The 23,716-nt window shown below is 35.2% G+C and overlaps 1 protein-coding gene across 1 annotated transcript; it reads left to right on the top strand.

Annotated features, from left to right (window-relative positions):
• The first annotated feature begins 720 nt into the window (after positions 1–720).
• On the top strand, positions 721–7,564 carry LOC123527117 (uncharacterized). The gene is made up of 3 exons (XM_045306402.2): positions 721–883; positions 3,916–4,122; positions 4,500–7,564. The coding sequence occupies exons 1-3, from the start codon at positions 838–840 to the stop codon at positions 4,781–4,783; spliced, it is 537 nt and encodes a 178-aa protein (XP_045162337.1). The 5' UTR covers positions 721–837; the 3' UTR covers positions 4,784–7,564.
• Positions 7,565–23,716: the final 16,152 nt, after the last annotated feature.

Raw genomic sequence — 23,716 nt, 5'->3', positions numbered from 1 at the left:
GTAATATTAATCAGCAGAAAGTTCACCTTAGCTTATCTACGTATTAAGATTGTAATTATAGGATTCATATCAGAGATGAAGTATGGAAATGGTTCACAGTTGTAGAATTCTGAAAGTATTTCTTTTTTAAATAGAGTAAATCTATTTCTGAAAAAGGGGAATTCCATATTTAAAACTAAAAAAAGAGTCAAAGGATGAGAATCATAGAGTGATAATCCGCTTCTTTGACCGCGGGGAGCGAATATTTGTGGTTTTATGAAGACGTTTAAATCAATGTAAATAAACAAAAACAAATGACCAAGAATACTATAATAATATAATAAGTCAAGAGATAGACCTCATCTACATTATGAGGCTAGATATAAACAATAGTAGCGAGGAAAATAACATACGTTTATTTTTTCATAAATGTGAGCAGAATCTAAATAGATTGAGCATCGTTCTCTTTTTTACCGACATTCGACTTTTAGTTCCATTTGTTATAACGTAGACAGGAAGTTTGATTCACGCATTCAGATATGCTAAACAAAAAATAAAATGTACATTTCGTGAGAAGAGAATACTTAACATATCTCATCATCTTTCAGGGATTGATTACTACATATCTTCATACTTCAAGATACGAGATTATTATGCGGGTTGCCATACATGAATCAGTGTAACTTAAAACGTTAAAATTACGGGTTGTAAAGAATATGTCTTTACCTTCAATACAATAAGACATTAACGCTCTGTTGATTTCACAGTTAAATGTAAACTATGCCGTATGTTTTGAATAAAAATCCCGGAAGAACGGGCATACACAAATATTTATAAACGAATGGTTTGAAAAAGAAAATGAATTTTCGGATATTTTTAATACTAGTTATGGTACAGACTGCTGGTATGTACAAATATGTGACTTTTAGATTTCAAATCTTACTCTTAGAATATCAATGAATAACAAACCAGTTTGGCATGAGTAATTATAATTGTGTTTTATGTTTTAAGCAAATCGATGAATTGCTATTTTTATCATAATATTAATGAATTTATAGTGTTACTACCACAGGTGTATTTGCTTGTTTTGGGTTTAATGCTGTTTTTTCAACAGTATTTCAGTTATGTAACGGCAGGCAGTTACCCTAACCAGTGTTCATGGATTCTGTTCCAGTACACCACTGTTCTCCGCAAGTAATTGCCAGCTCCCTTACATGGATCAGTGGTGGATTACGAATGGCTTCAGACACAATGTCTGTTATCAAATCGTCACGGAGAACATACGCCTCGCCCAGAGCTTGAACTCACGACCCGCGACCCGTAGATCTGCAATCTCCCTACGGAGCTAAGCGGACGGGTTCGTAACTACAGATATAAGACACATTCATTGATCTTAAAACATACACTAATGGTGATACCTTTCAGTATGAAATTTTATAACGTATAATGTTTGTGATACCATTAGTCATTTATCAAAATTTGCTCCAAGTTTTAGCTCACCTGTCACGTAGTGACAAGTGAGCTTTTGTGATCACCCTTGGTCCGTCGTCCGTCCGTGCGTCCGTCAACAATTTCTTGTCTGCACGATAGAGGATTCATTTATGATTTTATTTTAACCAAACTTGCACACAGCTTGTATCACCATAAGATCTCGGTTCCTTTCTTGAACTGGCCAGGTCCCATTATGGGTTCCAGAGTTATGGCCCCTGAAAGGGTCAAAGTCAGCTGTTTTGAGCTTGTCTGCACAATAGCAGCTTCACTTATATTTTGAATTTAAACAAACTTGCACAAAACTTGTGTCACCATAAGATCTTGGTTCCTTTCTTGAACTGGCCAGATCCCTTTATGGGTTCCAGAGTTATGGTCCCTGAAAGGGCCAAAATTAGCTATTCTGACATTGTCTGCACAATAGCAGCTTCATTTATGATTTGATTTTAACCAAACTTGCACACAACTTGTATCACCACAAGATCTTGGTTCCTGTCTTGCACTGGCCAGACTCCATCATGGGTTCCAGAGTTAAGGCCCCTTAAAGGTCCAAAATTTGCTATTTTGGCTTTTGCAGCCATATAGAGACTTCATTTGTGGTTTGATTTGATACAAACCCCTGATTGTAATCAAAATGGATTTATATCAGTAAGTACTTATAGGACTTAATTTGTACTTGAAATTTCATTATTGTCATTAGTTGGACTGAGACAATCAGGGTAGATAGTTATGAACTGATTTTATGTCGAATTACCTCCCTTTATTTCAAAGTAAAATGGGTATGTCTCCGTAACTAATGAAGATACTGATCTGAAATTTCATTCATCAGTGAAGATACATATTGACTGAATTTATGATAAATTACCTCCTTTTATTTTTTATCTAAATGAATACACCTTAGCAGCTTCTAATGAGATTGGTTTTAAACAGTATTTATGTCTTCTTTCATATTAAATTGGCCCTGAATAGGTCAAAAGCGACTGTTATAAGAAAATGTTTATCCTGATGATATTTAATGTGTATGCCTTGTGCTCTATGTCAAAACTTGATCATATCATTTTGAGCAATGGTACCCAGGTGAGCGATACAGGGCCATCATGGCTCTCTTGTTTATGTAAAGTTTGACGAAATGCTGTATTGCCAGTGCTACTGAAGATTTAAAATGTATATGATTGTGTCATGATGTAACAATTTCTCATCGATTACTGTCTGCCTTATTGTTTGACTTCACAATCTGCTGAAACTTGATAGTAGCATATTTTTGTAAAATCCTATAGCAAAAACATTTCATACGACAAACAGAGCAAGAAGCACGACACATTTCATCATTATCATGTTGACTTACGTTGCAATTTTATATATAATTACGGCTCGTTGGTTTTATGTCGTAATAACATTGAAGGGACTATTTTCAAACTAGTCCTTAAATATAAATAAACACTCATAAGCATATGCAGACTATGAGTGGCAACGGCCGGTTTCGAATTGTGGTCAGGATAATGAGATGTACATCCAAAGTTAGTTTCGCTAATATTCCTCCAGGATTTAGAACATGCGGGTAGGGCACATGGAAGTACTGTCTTACGATTGCGACACTGACACTGTTCCTGTACAATTGTAAAACAGGTTCGGTACGTCCTATTGTTAGTTGGGCGTCCTTAATTCATATATAAACTTCAGTGGGCTACACAGATATGATGTGACAAGACGAACCAGGTCGACAGTTTGAAATTACTGTACACTGGTAAACGACGTAAAAACGAATTTCTCAATTTCAACTAGTAAAAACGAAAATGTTTCAGATGTACGGAAGCATACATTTCGATTATCACAGGGCCATCCTTAACCAAGAAGGCAGACGGGCGGTAATCATCCGGACATTTCAGCCTTTAATAAAGATAATTAGTGCAACCATTGAATGTCTCAGTGCCAGGTTAAATATAATTTAACTCACATAGTGTAAACACACATGAAACAGAGATACAGATGAAATGGGTTAAAAGACGGGTATTTACTAGCTTTGGAGCAAGATAACGAGATTCAGGAGAATGAACAGACAGACGGACGTATGACGTTAAGAACAATTGTTGCAGACTGAATAAGCGATCGTTTTCGACAATATGTAGGTTGTATTCGAGAAAGGGTAATGGGGTCTTAGATGGCAACCGTCTTCCGACCGACCAAATAATGATTGCAAGGTTCATATGCAATAAGAGTCAATGATTTACGATACGTTACGCAGACATCGATAGAGAGCTGCAATCCATTTGGATAGAATATTCAATATATTGCGAGATTCGAACCAACAGCGAAGAAAATAAAGCGATTCTCTGTTAGCGATCATGATTATTCAGTCGTATGTTATGCAAAACTAGCCAAATCGTATCAATAAGAAATTACAGCAAAACTTAAATATTATTAAAATTAGTAGTTTGTTTTATATTTCAGATTGTTTAATGTGTTATTTTTGCGCGGACACAAGTAATGTTGACGGTCGAAACCAGTGTCAAACATGGCACAGAACCATGAGATATTACCGGAAGAGGTACGAGAAGACTGGCTCCTACAGGGTAGAAAAATATGTGAAAAATTGTTCAGACTATGGTGATGCTAGGAAACCAAAATACTGTATGGTTGCCTGGGTAGCGGAAGGAGGTATATTACATTTTACTTTAGCTCAACTGATATTAACAGCTTGAATCATATTTGAACTGATCTTAGAAATAACAAATACTGATATTTTACTAAAGTCTCAACATATGGATCTGTTGGCATTTGAAACACTAAAGGTTATACAGGGTTGTAAAAATAATGTGACAAACGCCTAGTTCATTTTTCAAAACTGGAATTTACAGTTGTATGTAAAAGTAAACTTACACTGTATCATTAAGCGAAACTATACTGTTTATATTTAATAAATTTGTATCAGCTCTATATGGCATTCTCTACGGAAAAATAAACAGAACGAAGATGAAAAAAAAAGTTTACTTTGGCCACTAAATCATTATGATACTCGTATATTTGTTTTTCAGAAAGGGTGAATAGCTTTATTCGAGACTGTAGTGATGGAACTGCATTTTTCAGTGACGATGTTGATATTTTGTTCCAAGCGGGAACAGTGAGGCCAGATAATCAGACAAGCTGCCAGCCGTCTTTGAAAGGCTTCACCGCTTGTTTAACACTGTGCGGTCAAGGTGAATTAGGGTCCGGAGATTTCTGCAACGGCCCTGTCCTTACATCTTCAGCGGAATTTTTATATTCTTCTTTATTTTTCATAATGACACTTCTATTGAAATTATTTTGTTCTTTTCTGTAAAAATTTCAGTTAGTAAGGATTCATATGAAGGTACAAATACAAAAGAAAAAAAAGGTTTTAAAGAGAAAGTTCCATGTTTAGTACATTTGTATCACAATATCTACATTGTCAACTTAATTATGCATCGAACTCAACTTATTTCTTTTTTGTGTGTTAGATATTTACTGAACTTGAAATATGTTGTATCAAAACAAAAGAACAATTTTATTTCTTTCAAATATTTATAGGACATGTAATTGAAACAACAACAACAAAAAAAAAAAAAACAACAACATAGTTTACATAAAGATAGTTATACATGCTTTATAATTATGCGAAAAGTCTTAATACAGTCCAACTTGCTTTATACGAATTCATCCGGACCCGAGAAATATGTTCGTATCAAACGAAATTCGTATTAATGATACACGTATAATTTGTCCAAGCAAGTTAAGCAGTACCACCTTTATCATCGGTGAAAAGATTTAAATTGATTAAGTTAATTTATTCTGATAATATTGAAAGTACATAACAAAAGTTATACTTAAACACGTAAATCTGCATGAATTTAAATTTTTAATATGCGGTTGAGGTCCAGAGCGCCAAATTATATCTACCGCCAACATATTTTCTATTATGAAGCTTGTACTATATAATCATTCTTAAAAGGATAAAAGTTTGTATATTTTGTAAGACGACGGCCTACCTGTGTCGACAATAGAACGGAACTTTAATAATGTGTTTAAAATTGTTTACACCTCTTTAAATCTTGTCCTGTCAATTTATTAAATTGTTTTATATTGACTGTGTGAATGACATGATACACAAGGGACCGAGTAGTTGTTTTTGAATAGGTGTGAACAACTCCATTGTCCAATTACCACGTGCCACAAGGTTGAAATTTTCAAAACATTTTATTTACTTCGATTAAATATCAGCACTGTACAGTTTCAAACTATTCTAAAATTAATTCCTATCAAAAGATGGAAAATTATAACATTTAAGCTAACTGGGACTTCCAAAATGTGTTCGTATCTACCGATTATTTGTATGAAGTGAGTTCGCTATTACCGAAATCATTCTACATAGGAAATAGAAGGACTTGGCCGGGGAATCCGTATTTTGTTCGTTTTATCTGAAAATTCGTATCAAGCGAGTTCGTATTAAGTGGATTCGACTGTATTATGTTCAATCTTTATTAGTTACAAATTAGAAATACCAAAATATTATTATATCAGAAAAATATTTATGTAGGTTAAAAATAATCATTTTTAAAAGCCGTTTAATGTGTGCTGAAACAAAAGGAACAAAGACAAATCAAATATTTATATAGTAACTACATGAATGGCAGTTACTGAATTGGTAATTCTAGGAGAATGATTTTCAGAAAGACCGAAAATGGAGAAAGAGGGTAGTCATTGGAAATAAGTGCTAGAAACGATTGAACAATGGAACATGGCAGCAATTGCATTGTATAAATCAAAATAAAATAGGGTTCTGAAAAAATAATGATATAAATGAAGCCTGTATAGAATAAAACTGAGCAGAAGCAGAAGGTCGGTTTTTACAAGTAAAGTCTGGTTAATTTAAATGAGAAAAATATTTAGTATTTCTTCAAATCCGAAAAGAAAAACAACAACAACAACAACAAAAAAAGAAGAAAAAAAAAACAACAACAAAAAACACACAACCATTTAGTCATTGAATTAAAATTGAAGTTCTGAACAAGAATAAGTTCTTATTCTTCACCAGATGGTTGTAAAGATTGCCATTTGAGCTGGTACCCTAGAACCCACAAAAGTACGCGTCACATGCCATGTAATCCAAGCATTATTATAATTCATAACTTTACTATGACATCAGGAGTTTTAACTGACCAATCAGAGGTCGAAGTTTCATTGAAATATTTTATGATTTTAATGATTTGATTTTAGTTTAAAGTTTGAGATTTTACACAAAGAGTCTATGATAAAGTCCTAGTAAAATGTAATCATTACCCAAGTGAATTTAGTATCATTCCGCAATGTCTCCGACATGTTAAAATTATGAATATTTACTTTTAGCAAACAGAAACGTAGACAATATGAACAGCGTACAATTATTTGTAGGTGTTAAAATGTAGGGCTCTAGGTAGGCGTTTATCATGAAAAGGGCGCTATATAGATAATATATGATATAATAATAAATAATAATAAAAAAACAAAATATGTAAGTATAAAAATAAACTTTTTGAATTCAGTTTCATATATTCAGATATACACAAACCTTATTACAGATCAATTATTTTATAGCAAAGGCGTGTGCTGTTACAGCTTCCCAACTGTAACAGATATATCTACATCTTCAGAGCAGAAGAAAGAACTTTATAGGATTTATTTTTAATTAGACACACAAACTTTCATCTTTGTTGTTCCTTAAGTACATTTCTATAATCTCATTAATTAGTTGCGCATAAATAAAATAAAATTAAAAATATGTTATTACAACAACGCTTTAATTAAGGATTTACATTTCAGTATAAAATTTTGTTTAATCTTTACATCATTGGTACGACTTTAATTGATTTTTTCTGTCGCTGTTTTAAATTCATGCATATATTTGTAATCATATTATGACAATGAACAACCGCGTTCCAGTAATTTTTGTCAAAGAAGTTTATTTTGTGATGACCTGGCCTTATATTCACAAAACCTTGTCAGTCATGTATTTGAAAGATGTTATGACGTTGATTTGTGTCCAAGCTTAACTGTAATATTGTTCTGTTCTGTTATTTTATTAAAACGTTCTAATTGAAGCGTTTAACATTGTGTTTATATTTCATTTAATCACGGGTTTAATGAAGTTGTCTTGCTTGACACACTATTCTATCCAAATGATATGAGCCGCACCAATAGAAAACCAACATAGCGGCTTTGCGACCAGCATGGATCCGCGCAGTCTTGTCAGGATACATGCTGTTTGCTAACAGTTTCTCTAATTGCAACAGGCTTTGAAAGCGAACAGCATGGATCCTGACCAGACTGCGCGGATGCGCAGGCTAGTCTGGATCCATGCTGGTCGCAAACGCACTATGTTGGTTTTCGCATGGCGCGGCTCATATATTCTATGGATAAAAATTGGTCAAAATTTGATAATCAATTTTCAACAGATTTGGTGTACCAACATTGTGGCTATCTTAGATATATACGTAATGTGATGTCAAACGACGTCAATGGGGGCAATATATAAAACAAGAATTTACATAACCATGCGGACAAAAAAGAATTATGTCAAAGTTCGAAAATCCTGCTATTAAACTTCACTTGGCTTGTTTTGTTGATAATGAAAAATAGCACGGTGTGATATGATTTACATCTAATCGTTGTTTGATATCATGATCTACGTTTTGTTGTGACCACATTTTGTTGTGACCACAAATACAAATTGTTTATGTACGGTGATGTTAACATGGAAATTTAGAGCAAATAAAATTGTATATCTTTATTCTTTATAACGCAATTCAGTAATGCGCAATGCGTTCATTGAATGTAAACCGAATACTGTCAATAAGAAGCATTCCAATATGTTTTGCCAAAGAAAACGGCTGTCACCCTTTATGACAGCAAAGTTATAGTACAGTCTAAATGTTGATAGGTCCTGTCATCGCGTGAAGAAGAACGTCTGGATATCGCTACGTTCTATCGTTGTGTTTACAGCAGCGACGCGATTTTGCTCGGCCCTAACGCTGTGTTTACAGTAGCCACGTGATTTTGCTCTGTCCTGTCGTTGTGTCTACAGCGACTTGATGTTGCTCGGTCCCATTGTTGTATTTACAACAGCGACGGGATGTTGCTCGGTCCTGTTGATGTGTTTACTGTAGCGACTGGATGTTTCTCTGTCCTATCGTTGTGTTTACACAGTGACTGACGGGATGTTTTTCTGTCCTGTTGTTGTGTTTACAGTAGCAACTGGATGTTGCTTGTACCAGTCGTTGTGTTTATTTCGGGATAATATTCGGTCTTGTCGATACTAGTATGTTTAACTCAGCGTATAGACATTGTTCGGTTCTGTCATTGACTTTATCATAGCATAATAAAATAAAGCGTCGCGTCTGAGTGCTATGTTGGTGTTGTGCGCGTCAATGCTTACATTGCTGAGGTTTTTTGTTCCGGAGCAGGGGCGGCAGAGGCAGGGTATGGTTTTCCATATTGAATATTCATCATCTATCCCTCATCCTTACCAATTTTATATCTTGCATATAATAATATAATGTAAATAACGTTTTAAGCAATCCGTCTGCTATATATTTCGACTACTATAACAGTAAAATAAGTTTCTATTTGTAGCGAGCCTTCTTTGAGCTGTTTTTATGTCCTCTGTGCTTCTTGGAAATCTACACATAACCTTTTTCATCTTTAAGACCATCGCCTGAATATTGCCCAATGCTGTTATGTATATATCAACGTATGGAATTTGATCTGTTCTTACGTTGTGACGTCTGGATTCTACTCTACCCTGTCATTAGAGAGTTTGAGATTTCAACCTTCGCCCTCCGCTTCAACGTCTCTTGCGAAGTTAACGTATAAAGTTGAAGTTCGATTAAAATTCCTTGAGATTCCTTGAGATTTCAAACATTAAAATGAACCTCACTTCTTTTAATCCGCCCATTCAATTTATCCGTAATTATGATCGTTTTTTTTCGTGCATTTTGATACCAATTGTCCGAAAGGGCAGGAATTTTACATGCGGCTTTAGAATTGAAAATTAAAAATTAAATAAAAAAAAAACATTTCAATTAATATAATCATCGCATGGATATTAGAGCGATTACCAAAAAGAAAAAGAAATCAGACGATAAAACAATGTGAACAATGTAAAAAATCGTTAGTGTTGCTCCAAACATTTAGGTTTTATATAAAATTATGTCAGTATAGTCAGTATACAATGCACGATTGTAAATCATACATGAGAGGAAATAAAAATGATTATTACATACCTAAAATTATTTTCCATTGGGTTTCAATGGACCGCGATCGTGCAATATTTTTCCATATCATGACGTTGAACGCTTTCATATCGGACTAGTCCCAATCCGTGACTCTAGTTACCTCCCCTGACGGTGCGTCCATTGCGGATCTTGTTTCTTTAGATTTTTTGTTGATATTGTGTGTTTGTTTAATTTGTAATTTATGCAACATTTTGTTTACTTTTACACTTTGATTAATCTGACCTATTAGATACTGGCATGTAGTAATTTATCAGACTGAAATGAAATGAAAGTTATAATTACGTCATGAGTTGGACTAATATGATATGGTTTCTTAACGTTGTAATGGAAAGAATCGCGTGACGTCCATGGCGTCCACGCGCACGTTGCGACAAAAAGTTGACGTCATTTTCGCGGAAAATATTAATGCGCGTCAGTTTGATTTGTTAACTGCGTTTTCGGAGAATTTTGTGCCGTATTTTTTCCTGTCTTTCGTGACAGAACGATAATTTAGATATAAATTAATCATTTGATAGTGGATATGTAATAAAAAGGTTATCAACTTTGTATGTGGATATATGCACTCGTTCTTTCGCAGTCAATATTGCGCTCCTAAGTCGCGCAATATTACCGCTGCAGAACTCGTGCATATATCCACATACAAAGTTGATAACCTATTATGATCATATCAAAGTGATAATGACACTCTGTATGACTCTGTATAACGCCAAACTCTCAGACAGCACAATATGATTTTAATATACTATTTTATAAGTAAAGCATCTGCGGATCCAGGAATTTTGGTTAGAGGGACACCAACATTAAAGAGGGGGTCACCCATTTCAGGGGGGTGAGGGGGTGGGTAGGGTAGGGTCACCCCGAGTTTCAAGACCTACTTTTTTGTAAAATGTAAGAAACAAAGGGGGAATTAACCCACAATGTCCCTCTGCCAGGCTCTGGTTTCGTGCATTTAAAGAATGGAGTTTTCCCATACGGCTAACAGGAAACGTCTCTCATCATGATATCATTTATTTGAAATTGTCTGATACTTCAAAAGAATTTCCGTCTTACTAGTACCATTTTATGTTTATGATTAAAACGCAATTGTCGTATTAAGTGTCCGACAGAAACAGATTGATTTTATTTGGATGTGAAAATAAAATGTTCCACCAAATGATAATCGCGCGTAATTATTTATTTTTCCAGTGAAATGACTGTCATGCCATGTGCCTCCATCCAGATTTCAGTCTTTGGTGCCGAGTATGTGGACAGAGTAGATGTAAAAAGAATGAAGTTTCGACTTTCGTGATATCACATCTTCGGACGTTCAAAACTTCACTTAATACGACAAAAAGGCCCATCTGGTATAATCGATACCGCCTGGGGACACAAATATGCCGTAGAAGTTAAAGTTTGAACAAAATCTCAAAGTTCCTCAAAATCAGTTGATAACTTCATACTTCCAGGTTTTATTCAATGTATTTAGTTAAAATCATTAGCCATACTAAACTTCATTATTCTTATACCTATTGATAGTGTTTCGCATCAAATTTAGTCTAATTATATATATGGATAACCAAATAACTTAATAAGCAGAAATCCTGAAACTAAGCTTTTTATTTCGCATAGTAATAAAGGGAAGTCTTAGGCTTACGTGATATTACATGGAAAACTTTAGTAGCAACGTGTGATATAAATGAAATACACGCATATCGGTGACGTTTTACCAAAAATATATATGAGAGACGTTGAAGGGGAAGGCGAAGTTTGAAATCTCAAACTCTCTATTGTGTCAAACCCGACATCCCCTGTAGTTGTGTTGATAGCAGTGTGTGGTTTCTGTTATGCCCTGTCGTCCTGTTAATAGTATCGTCTGGTTATTGGTAGGCCGTGTCTACGTATTTATCGGAGCGCCTGAATTCTGCTCGGTCTTATCGTTCTTTTAATACCAACATCTGGATATTGTTCGATATTACCTCGTGTTTATAAGACCGTGTGGATTCTACTCCGCCCTGTCGTAATGTGGATATTCTACTCATCCCTATCGTTAGGAGGAAGACCCCAAGTGCCCCTCCATACATTACTTCATCACGAGTGGGCAACTGAGTAGAACCATCGACCTTCCGCAAGCCAACTAGATGTCTTCCTCACATGAAGAATTCAACGCCCCTACTGAGGTACGAACCCACATCGTTGAAGGGCAAGTAATTTTAACTCAACGACCTTAACCACTCGGCCACGGAGGTCCCAAAGGTACTGTACTTTAAAAACTAAAAAGAACTGGTTTTTTTTCATCGCATTGTAGTTAGAAAATGATAAAAAATGGCGGAAATTGCATGCTATTTGTAATGCACAACATCCATGGCCACTTGACTGACACAAGTGATGTACAGATCAGCTCACGCGGAAAACCAACTTTCCGTTTCTCCTCGAAGGAAAAATCTTGCATAGCGAGGAATTCCTCCGAGTACTGCTTAATTCTGACTCGGAGTACCGACTTTTATAGTTTTATTACTTTAGCGGAATTTCGTCGAGTCACTCCGAGAAATTACTTGACGGAACTCCGAGTCGAAATTATACAGGTAACACTATAATGATTTCCGGTATTTTATGGCCACTCCGCGCGACTCCGAGTCTGTAATAAACAATAAATCGATCATTTCGAGTGCCGCGAGATGATTTGACGAAACTTCGAGTCAGTATTTCCTTACTTGGACGGATTGTTTTTATATAATTAGCTTGTTCTTTTAATTGAATGTATGAAACTATTGTGAATTTTGATACTGAAATAGTTTCTGACCATGCGAATTAGATTAAGACGTATATTAATGTATAATTAACTAAATTATTAATCATACGAAATTAAACAAACTTTCAAATTACCGCCGTTAAAGGTAAGTGATTTGTTAAATTTTTATATTTAAATAATTTCTGACTTTGTGAATGAAATTAGGAAAAAAGTCGTATAATAATTTATGCACTTAATTAAGAATAATTTATAAATAGATAAACTTTAAAATAACACCTGCTAAAAGTAATTGTTTATTATGATATTGAAATACATGCGAGTTAGATTTAGAAGTAAATTTATGTAGAACGGACTAAATTATTAATCATATATAATTAAACTAATTTCCAAATGAGTGCCGTTAAAGGAAACTGCTTTGTTAAATTTTGATTTAGAAATAATTTCTGACTTTGCAAATTTAATTTAGAAATCAAGTCATGAAAATGCACTAAATTAAGAATAATTTTTAACCAGATAAATTTTAAAAATACGCCCGCTAGAAATGTAAACTGGTATGTATTAAGAATTATATAAAACTAAACAAAATTTCAAATAACTGCCGTTAAAAATAGTGATTTGTTAAATATCATATTGAAATAGTTTCTGACAATGCAAATTAGATTTAGAAATAAATTTATTTAAAATGGACTAAATTAGAAACTGTATAAAACTAGATAAACGTTAAGATAATGGCTGTGAAAGAAAAGTGACTTTAATTTATTATGAAAATTATAGGAGATATGATTAATTTTCATCATGAAAATGGTCTTTCTTTAATTAATTCATTTGGCAGGAATTATCAATAGGATAAAAAACACTACAGCTGTGTCCACTCAAATACTGATAAAATATCATAAGTAAACAGAAAAGAATGGTTTATTTTAAAGTAAGATAAAAATACTACAGTATTATTTTTATTTAGAAATACTGTGTTATTTCGCCTATCACTCTGTAAAATATAATCACCCTGTTTCGATTAATCTGAAATCTGTCCTCGAAGTTACTCTAAGGCCCTTTTAAATTTGTATAGGTAATTAATTATTCATCTCGGAATCACTTGAAGGAATTCAGTCAAGTGACTCGGAAACGAAAGAAACCAATATAGGTGTGTATTCCGCTAATTGGATTTCATCTCGAGTCACTTCGAGGATTTCCTTCGAGTGACTTCGCATAAATCCTCGGAGTCAGATAGCGAAATTCCTTGACGGAAAATGGCTGACTCGAAGAAACTTCGAGTCGGAGCCTTTGTACTCGTTTTGGCCATCCTCCGAGGATCGAGTAGAATGGGTTTTCCGCGTGAGCTGATCTGTAAACGAAAAAATTCAGTGATAAATATATAATAGGGAAAGCTACTTTCCAGATACGCAAACTCCAATAACTGCAACTCACAGCATGCTGACACGCACATGACCAACACACACACACATACGCACACACGCACGCACGCACGCGCACACACACGCACAAAGCAATCCACACAAAGACAAAACGAAGAACTAAAGTACCACAGTAGGGCACCGCCTTGAAGTGTCAGTGGCAATAACACCATTTGCAAATTTAAACCAGTTTATGGTGCACCTATTCTCACTCTTACACCCAGGATGTTCCAAAGTCACAGGACAGCGCAATTAAAGTTATTCATGCAATTCTTCCGCCAATCAAGCAGAAACAGGATACCTACGATTTTTGCAGTATGTTGTATTTGAGATAATCTTCTAAAGTGGTACAAAAAGTCTGGCTGTTGTTTACACACAAGAGGAAATATTGTCACCAAAAACCTTTCTCTACCTCGTAGACCTAAATAATTTGCACATGAAAACCAACCAGTTAATGTAACATACATTTCTCTTATTTGCTATTTCTGTAAATTAAAAAAAGTAGTATACATTTCAGGATGAATGTTTTGTCAATTCACTCAGCGGTGCACAAGACAGTGTATAAAAACAGGGTACGAAAAAATGAACTCTCATCCAATCTGTAAAAACTGCGAGAATATAAATCAAAACCCGATTTTTATGGGGATGTGGGACAAACTTAAGACAGTAAGATTTGGGGCCTATGGTGATTCCCCCACTGAATTTGGTAAAGTTTAAACAGTGTATTAAAACAGTTTATGATCCAACGGTTTGAGGAAAAATCGCATGCTAAGTTTCCCTCTGATTGTATCAGGCAGAACGTGCGGAGGACTCTTATTCATATTAGGCAGTTTCAATCCCACCGAGTCTGAGCTGTTTTGGTATCTGTATTCTGGCCCTTAAGGAAGGATGTGTCTATTCATTATCTACTTTCTGAATGTATGCGTTTGCTTTTTTGCTATAATTTACTGAGAATGTTTTAGTGATTTACTTGCCTTATGTTGCAGTTGTGTATGTTTGGGTTTCGTCTAACAGGGATTATTTTTATTTACACTATCCTGTGACTTTTGGAACGTCGTGAGGGATAAGACAGACGTCAGGTAGGCACCATCAACAGTTTCCAGCTCCCCAACTAGTGGTTTTGTACTGACCGTACTAAAGAGGTTTCTCACTGTGCACCGTTAGTTGTTCATTTTGTCCACATGTGCTTGCTTTGTATGTGTTCTGATCATATGCGCGTCGACGAGCTGTGGGATGCGCTTTAGGTATCTGAATTCTTTTATTTTGAGCCGCGCCATGAGAAAACCAACATAGTGGGTTTGCGATCAGCATGGATCCAGACCAGCCTGCGTATCCGCGCAATCTCGTCAGTCAGGATACATGCTGTTCGCTAACAGTTTCTCTAATTGCAATAGGCTTTGAAAGCGAACAGCATGGATCCTGACGGATGCGCAGACTGGCCTGGATGCTGGTCGCAAACCCACTATGTTGGTTTTCTCATGGCGCGGCTCAATTATAATTTATAATAAAAATGAATGTTCTCCGTGATCCAAAAAGACTAGAATACATAAAAATGAGTCAAAGTACATAAAGACGTTTTATAGCCGCCGCACGGGACTTTGAGTCTGCTGTTGTGGCATTGGAATGAGCGTATTAGCCAAATTATTTCGAATGTGTATACATAGTAATGGAAAATGTCAGTTTTTAGCAAGTGTACCTGTAGTTGATACGAACATACTAGAAAAAATATTTAGAAAACGACGGGATAGTCCTGTCGCCATTTGCCCTGTGTTTGCGTCATTACTCAAAAAATGAAATTGAATATTGTTTGACCTTATTCTTGGGTCGATTCTTACTTCTACATATTTGTCAGCTCTGTCGTCGTATCGATATTTTAATGTTCATATCGCGCTACCCTGTCGTCGTGTCAGTACTTAAGCCTGGTATTTGCCTGATTGTTGTCTTTTCGATACTCAAATCTAGATATTGCAAGGTCCAATACTTCAGGCAGGATATTACCTGGCCCTCTCGTCGTGTCGATGTTCATATCCACATATTGCGCTACCCTGTCGTCGAATCAGTACTTAAGCTTGAATATGGTCTGGCTCAAGATTTGCCCGGATCGCTATCAGCCAATACGTAAGCCGGGATATTCCAATACCCTGCTGTCGTGCCGATACTAAAATCTTTTAATTTCTGCAGTGCATATTAAATGCGTTTCTCATGTCATATGTGCATGTGATTTATAAGATAATGGGTGCTTGTTTCGAAAAAAAAAAAACAGTCTCAAGCATGGCTCACAAACGTTATTTACCGTTCCAAGACAGTGTTCTTATTTTCAACTAGCTTTTTCTGTCCATTTACAATTATTTCCGTTGTTCTGTTTCTTAGTAACCAATATCTTTCTACTTTACTGAACATTTGTTTGTGGTCAGTGTTACCTTCTGAAGATCTGCATGTATTTGCCATCTTCAATGCCTTAAGGGATTATATTTTTCTATCTGTTTCTTTCTTTTTAGAAATCATTAAAAGGATTGCCGGCTGCATTCGGCCACAACGTCAAAACGTTCTTCTTTTCTGTAATGTATTATTTTACAATCATCTTATCAGTATTTGGTTACTCACACACGCACAAGAAAACCAACTTAAAAACGAGAAACTGTTCTAAACACTCATTATACTCAGAAACAGAATCGTAAAATTGCATACAAAGAAAAATAACAACGACAAAGACATTTTGTAAAAACACAGTTCATGAAGGACGGACATTAATTTTTATAAAGCACACATGTTGATGCACGTGAAAATTGTTTTCATAACAACGTAGCAGAATAATAAGTGCTGAAAAAGTATGAGTTACATCACATATCTATGAAAGGGCTTCTTTGTCACAAATGTTAATGAATATATAGATGACACATTACAACCTCAAATAGACTAAATACTTTCGTTGTTCGAAAGTTGTAGCGTTAGAGAATTTTGGTTACTAATAATGGATAAAATGTACATATATAAGTGTTTGCTCCATGTGTCGTTAAAAGTATGTTGACATCATTTTGTTTGTCGCTTGTTTTTATCTTCGTCTTACTTGATATTTCGATTTAGTTCGGCAAGGGAATCGTTAAGATTAACAATTGTCTTTACTTTAGACTACTAAACTGCGTTTAACACTAAATCTCTCTCTCACATACACGCGAACGCACGCATGCACGCACGCACACACACACAAAACTGTGTTATTTTGAGAAAGCGTGTAGTAGTTGTCGGCATTACGCTGTGCAATTGATCATTCAATATGATACAAATTTATTTTGAATTTATCATTGTTTATAATATTATATTATATTTTATGTCAGTAGATTACTCTGGCTTTCCAGTTCATGTGGTTTTCTTTAAATGCATATATGCGTAATAATATGTATTGTGAAATTACTTTTATATATATTGCCAAGTGGGATACTTATGTGTATACCCGTATATATTCTGATGATGCTATATGATCATAAAACTCCGTTCAGGCAGTCAGAACCGAAGTGCTCACACTTAAACCGGTGGTTATAGAATAAATTGTTCACTGGAAGAAGAACCACTGCGCAGTTTTAACACTGCATTAGATTTTTTATAAAAACGTGTCTATTTCTTTGATTTAGTTATGCATACAGAGGATTTCCAAACTTAGTCAGCGGACAGTTTAATGATTGGATAACGATTTGAACAACTCAGTCTTGGTGGCATTCACATGAACTTTCCTAACAGTTGGGTTAAAAGCATAACTCAGTGAAAACGAAGATCTCAATGCTAAATAACGCCTATATATTTGCCGTGTTTATTACGCCAATCAATAATTCTATCAGTAGTGTGAAGTCACTATTTGATTTCAATGTTTTTAAAAACATATTAAACAAGGCAGTCTGAAAGACAGCTAAATCCCCCGCCACTGTTATGGAGAGTGAAAGGGTAAACCTTTGACCTTGAGCTGTGACCTTGACCTGACATGACTAACTCATAAATTCTGCAAATCATCTTGATGAGGTGATCATTTGACCAAAGTTTCGTGAAAATACTTCAAGAGGGTAAGGAGATACAGAGCTCAAATCTTGAGCTGTGACCTTGAGTTGACATAACTGAATCATGAGTTATTGATGAGGTGATTATTTGATCCAAGTTTAACGAAAATTAGAGTGGACACAAAATACAGAGTGGACACAAAATGGAAGGCTTAAACCTTTGTGACCTTGACTTTGAGCCGGCATAGCTGACTCATGAGTTCTACACATTGCCTTGGTAAGGAGATCATTTGATCCAGGTTTTATATGAATCCTTCAAGGGGTTTAGGAGATACAGAGCGGATACAAAATTGAAGGATCAAACTTTTGACACTGAGTTGTGACCTTGACACTGAGCCAACATGACTGACTTATAAGTTCTACACAATGTCCTGATGAGGTGATTATTTGACCAACCCAAGTTTTATGAAAATCCTTCAAGGGGTTTAGGAGATACAGAGCGGACACGAAAGTGTTAGGGACGGAAGGCGGACGGAGACCATTCCTATTACTCTCACCGCTGGTGGCGGGGGATTAATAACTGACAAAACAGTAAGATAGCTTACACAGCTACTATAAATAGAATGCAGAAAGAACACGTCTATATCGCACGGATTTTGAATATGTAAATACTGTTTTATGCAAACAGTATCAATTTTGATATACAATGTATATCATTTGAGTGGAAACCTAGCAAAGTACGAGTGTCTTGCTATATTTTATGTGGCATAAATGAGATTCAATGAATATTTCACGTTAAAATTAATCTGTTGTAAACACCCTCTTTTCCTTACGTCGCTATAAATTGTCATATCATATATACACTGGAAACACCAAGCCACGGTTTGTATCAACGAGTCTGAATTAAACGGTAGCTGTGGCGCTCCATACAATGGGCAATGCACATCCATCATATATATATTAGCGAATGCTCTGCCATGTGTTCAAGCATTGTGTGAATTGAGAATATTCTTTAACTATTAACTCCGCTATCCTAGCGATGCTGAGACCAAATTATTATTATGTTGGTGATTGCGGACCAAACTATTTCGTTCAGTGTAGAATAGCATACTGGCTATGGCGTATATTTCCAGTTACGTTACTTTTAATTGGTACATGTGGAAATGTTTTAAACATAGTAATTTTATCAGGAAAACACATACGCAAATATTCTACATCTGTGTACATTCTGATTCTTGCAGTCACAGAACTTACTGTCTTGTGGGCGACAGTTGCAGTCGACACAGTTCACAGTACCAATGGATATCGCATCGAAGACCATTTTCCGGCAGCATGTCGGATGAAAAATTGGATTTCTTCGACTTCTGGCTCATACTCCACTTGGATCCTTGTTCTTCTGACACTAGAAAGGATTTTGCTTACGAGAGCTCCAATCTTTTCTAGAAAGAAACTAACTCGAAAGAATTCCCTCATTGTATCACTTACTGTTCTGTCTGTGATAGCTGTTGCAAACAGTCACATGATATACGGAAACCATTACAGCGATATTCTCCAGAATAAACATTTTGAAGTTAATATTTCAGACAACGCTACAGGACAAACTCTGTCTTTCCACTGTGATTTCATCTCAATAGGCTACGAAACCTTCTTCACGCATACCTGGAATGTGATCGTGCTTGTCATTTTTAACCTGGTACCTGCAAGCATTATTATTGGGGGGAACATAAACATTGCAGAGTTCCTCCTAATTCGCCGGACGGTTTCAAAATCTCGATTACGTCCTTCGTCAAAATCGGCCGCGGTCAATCGAAAAAAGTCTGCGAAGCAGTTGTTTATTCTAAGCTTATTTTACGTCACAACAACAACGCCTTGGTATATTTACTTCCTGATGAGAAACCAAATAGAAGATCTTAACGAAGAAAGTTTGGCAAAATGGCAACTTGCAACTGCTGTTGTGAACATATTACTCTGGTGCAATTTTTCCTTCAACTTCTTCTTCTACTTTGTGAATGGCACTGTATTTAAGAAGGAATGGAATCGCCTGTTAGAGAAGAGAAAGATCAGATTTCAAAACCAACACCAAACTTCTTTATGATTGCACTCGTTTTGTTAACAATGAAACAAATGTAAAGTAAAAGTTAACATTATTACTGAAAACATTTTCATGTTAGGTTATTTGAATGATCTATGTCTCTCGTTTGTTAGGTTGACCGGAACAGCTCAGAATTTAACAAAATCAGCTCATTCTTCTCATTCCATTTTCAAAGATGTTAAATGCACAATGAGTTTGACTGTATATTATTACACAATAAATATACAATCGTCAATATCATGTTTCTTTATAAACTATATATTTCGGGGAAAAGCTTATCGCTGCTTGTAGGAATGCTTGAGACTGCTCAAATGCTTAGATACTGCTCAGCTGCTAAATTGTATGTAATGCTTTTCAAGTCGCTGTTGTTTTATAATGGTATATATATTTGATATTGTCTAATGAAACAGTATTCATTTGTTTTAACTGCCAGAGGTACATAATTATACGATTAGTGACATTGATATATTCATCGTCGGTCGTTACTGAGTGAGAACAGACCGTGTAATTAGTTTTTAAAAATGAGCAGTCGCATATATTACTATATCAAAAATGCAACTCCCCTAATTCGCTAAAAAACGACATAGAACCAATTTCCAAATTTTGATAATACATGTTTACATTTTTACAGATCATTTTACAATTCAAATTATGAAACAGTTTAAATTTTAAAGGTTTAAATATAAATCTAATGTTGTTTTTATCCTGAAAATATGTTGCAAAGTAATAAAATATGTATGAAAACTTATATCTTATTTCTATGCCCCGACTAAATCATATCACAGAAGGTTATGGTAGTACTAAAGAACACACATATTGATAAAATCTATAATTAGATTACGTCTGTTCAGGACAGTAACTGAAATGAACAACACCCTAAACCCCGTGGCATCGACTTTTAATTAGCGGAAATCTAAAACCCATAAATATTGAATGGGCACTATGACTCCAAATCTTCAGTATGGCGAATGTATATGTATATAAAAGTAAACGGACGAAAATAGCTCTTGGTTGCGCTGGCGCCCTTGCTGCTGCACAAATGATTTGTTTGTTTGTGTTGGGGTAAACGCCGTTTTTCAACAGTATTTCAGTCATGTAACGGCGGGCAGTTAACCTAACCGGTGTTCCTGGATTCTGTACCAGTAGAAACCTGTTCTCCGCAAGTAACTGCCAACTTCCCCACATGAATCAGAGGTGGAGGACAAATAATTTGAGACAAAGTGTCGTTAACCAAATCGTCACGGAGAACATAAGCCCCATCCGAGGATCTAACTCACGACCCCGCGATCCGTAGTTCAACGCTCTACCTACTGAGCTAAGCGGGCGGGAAAATGTTTGACACACTTAAGTCAGCCTTGTAAAACAAAAATAAACAGGTCAACATATTATTATATAACCTTTCTCGTGCAATTCAAACACTACATACAACAAGTACTTACTATAACCTCGTTATTTCCAAGTGATTTAATATTGAAAATACTAGTAGAAAGAAATGTTAACAATTACTCCAACTTTTAATAAAAGTCAAATTAAATGTACGATATCTTTTGTATACCTTGGTGTATCGCGAGTCCTGACAGTACTATGACACCGCATTTGCCGTTGCCAGTAAAACTAAATAATAATAAATATGATACAGCCTGCCGAAGTTTTAAACTGGTTTCTGATAAAATTGTAGATTTTTTTTTTATTTTGTAGCGCGAATGACATGTGACAAGAAAATGTAGTCTACTTTTAATAGAATTGATTTTTTTTCTTTTTTCTTTTTTTTTTCTTATTCTTTTTAAGGAATTGGAATTTTATCCGCTCAGTGAAATATTTTACAGTTAAGTATGGATGGATACAGTCTACTACTAAAAATTCTACTTATAAATACAGTATTTAACTCATTTAAATTGTAGATTTACCAGTGTTGTGAGCACCGGTCCGTAGTTGTTCTTTTTTATTATTTTCTAAACTTGCAGTTTCTTTACATACAGGTCTGACTATATATAGATCGACTCCAAGTTTAACAATAATGACTGTGACTAACAAAAAGTGTATTGAGATACGCATATCGTTTAACAAAACTACGATGCAATTTTCTAAATGTTTTCTTAAATCACCCCCTCTCACTACCACACGATATTTTTCTTTTATCCTCAGTTTCCTACCTAAAGCTTTTCGCTTTCGTTAAGATATTGAGTTTTGAAAGTGAAAAATAGTATTGAATATGCCGCACTTATATAAAAGTTTTGTAAAATATTTGGCTATACATTTTAATTGTCTTATTACTGAGTGAGTTTAATAATATAAAACGAAGGCACGCAGGAAACAAGTACAAACGTGTCAACAAATTGCTCGAACACTACATGGACGGAATGTGTAGGTAACGTGTACACTGGGATTTGGGCAAAGTGTTCAAAGTAAGAATGGAGAATGTGTGACGCATGTTTTGGGCCCTGGAAAATACACGTTGGCCTTACCTTGAAGCTTTTAATGTTATTGAAATCTTATAACGTAATAAAAAACATATAAGCTAAAATGTTACCTAAATCGAGATATTTTTCAAGTATGTACGATACCAAAACGTCGTGCTGGTTGGCCATCGTAAATAATACCGCATGTGGCTATCACTTATTGTAGAAAAATGAACAAAAGTATGCCGATTTATATAATGAGAGAATGTCTTTATAGGCTTTTCCATTACGGTTTCATTACCTTACATAATGGTCAGAGCTAGTTCCTATTTAACATAACCGCCTCCGTAGCCTAAAGGTAGAGCGCCCGCTTCGAGCGTGGGAGGTGGTAGGTTACGCCAAAAATGGTACTAGTTGATTTCTCGCTTGGTGTTCAGCATTAAGAACATAGCGCTAGGACTAGTCAGCACTGTGTCAGTGTACTGTGACTGGGTAGGGTATCATGTCACGTGTCTACGGCTTGATATTCCAGTAAGCTAGGCATAGTGCTCACTGCTCCAAGTAGACACCGTCGTTCATATGACTGAAAATATGTTGAAAAAGGCTTTAAACACACACACACACGCACGCACATACGCACGCACACGGGCACAGACATGCGCACTCACACACACCCCCCCCCCCCCCCCCCCGACACACAACCTAAATTTGTCATATACGTACTATAAAGTTTTCATGTTCTAGAAATTTCTAAAACAACATATTCTCATAACAAGAATATGTACAAACAAACAACAACAACAACAACAAAATAAAATGAAAAAAAAAAAAAAAAAAAAAAAAAAAAACAGCAAAAAAACACGATATAATTATTTTCAACTTTTGATCTAAGATGAATAGGTAATTTTACTATTTTACTATGAAGGAATTCAGCTTGATATCGAACTTCCTGATTTTTGCTAGCTGTGTTATGACCGATTTACAAGGGTTTTGTTCTGATTTAGGTTCGTTCCTTTTACTTTTATCTCTGATCATGAAAATAGAATAGCATATGAAACACGTAACTGCTATTCATGCACATAATGTTTTGTCTAATTACTGTCGTAATAATATCCTGGTACAGAACTTGAAAAACGTGTTTGTCGTATGATATATTTGAAAAATAACATGATATCGAACAAAGAGTTTTATTATCGACCGATGTAGTTGCCCATGTCCATCGTGCTAATTTTCATAATCAATATTATGTTAGTAACAAGGAAATGTAAATAGTCAAACCACAAGAAGTGAAGTAAATCCTGTTTGAAGAATACTATATAAGACAGGCCAAATTCTAAAAGTCATTAT

Source organism: Mercenaria mercenaria, chromosome 14 (assembly GCF_021730395.1).
Source record: "Mercenaria mercenaria strain notata chromosome 14, MADL_Memer_1, whole genome shotgun sequence".
Classification (NCBI taxonomy): Eukaryota; Metazoa; Mollusca; class Bivalvia; order Venerida; family Veneridae; genus Mercenaria; species Mercenaria mercenaria.
The sequence above is the reverse complement of the archived record's forward strand: the minus strand, read 5'-3'. Positions and strand labels throughout refer to the sequence as shown.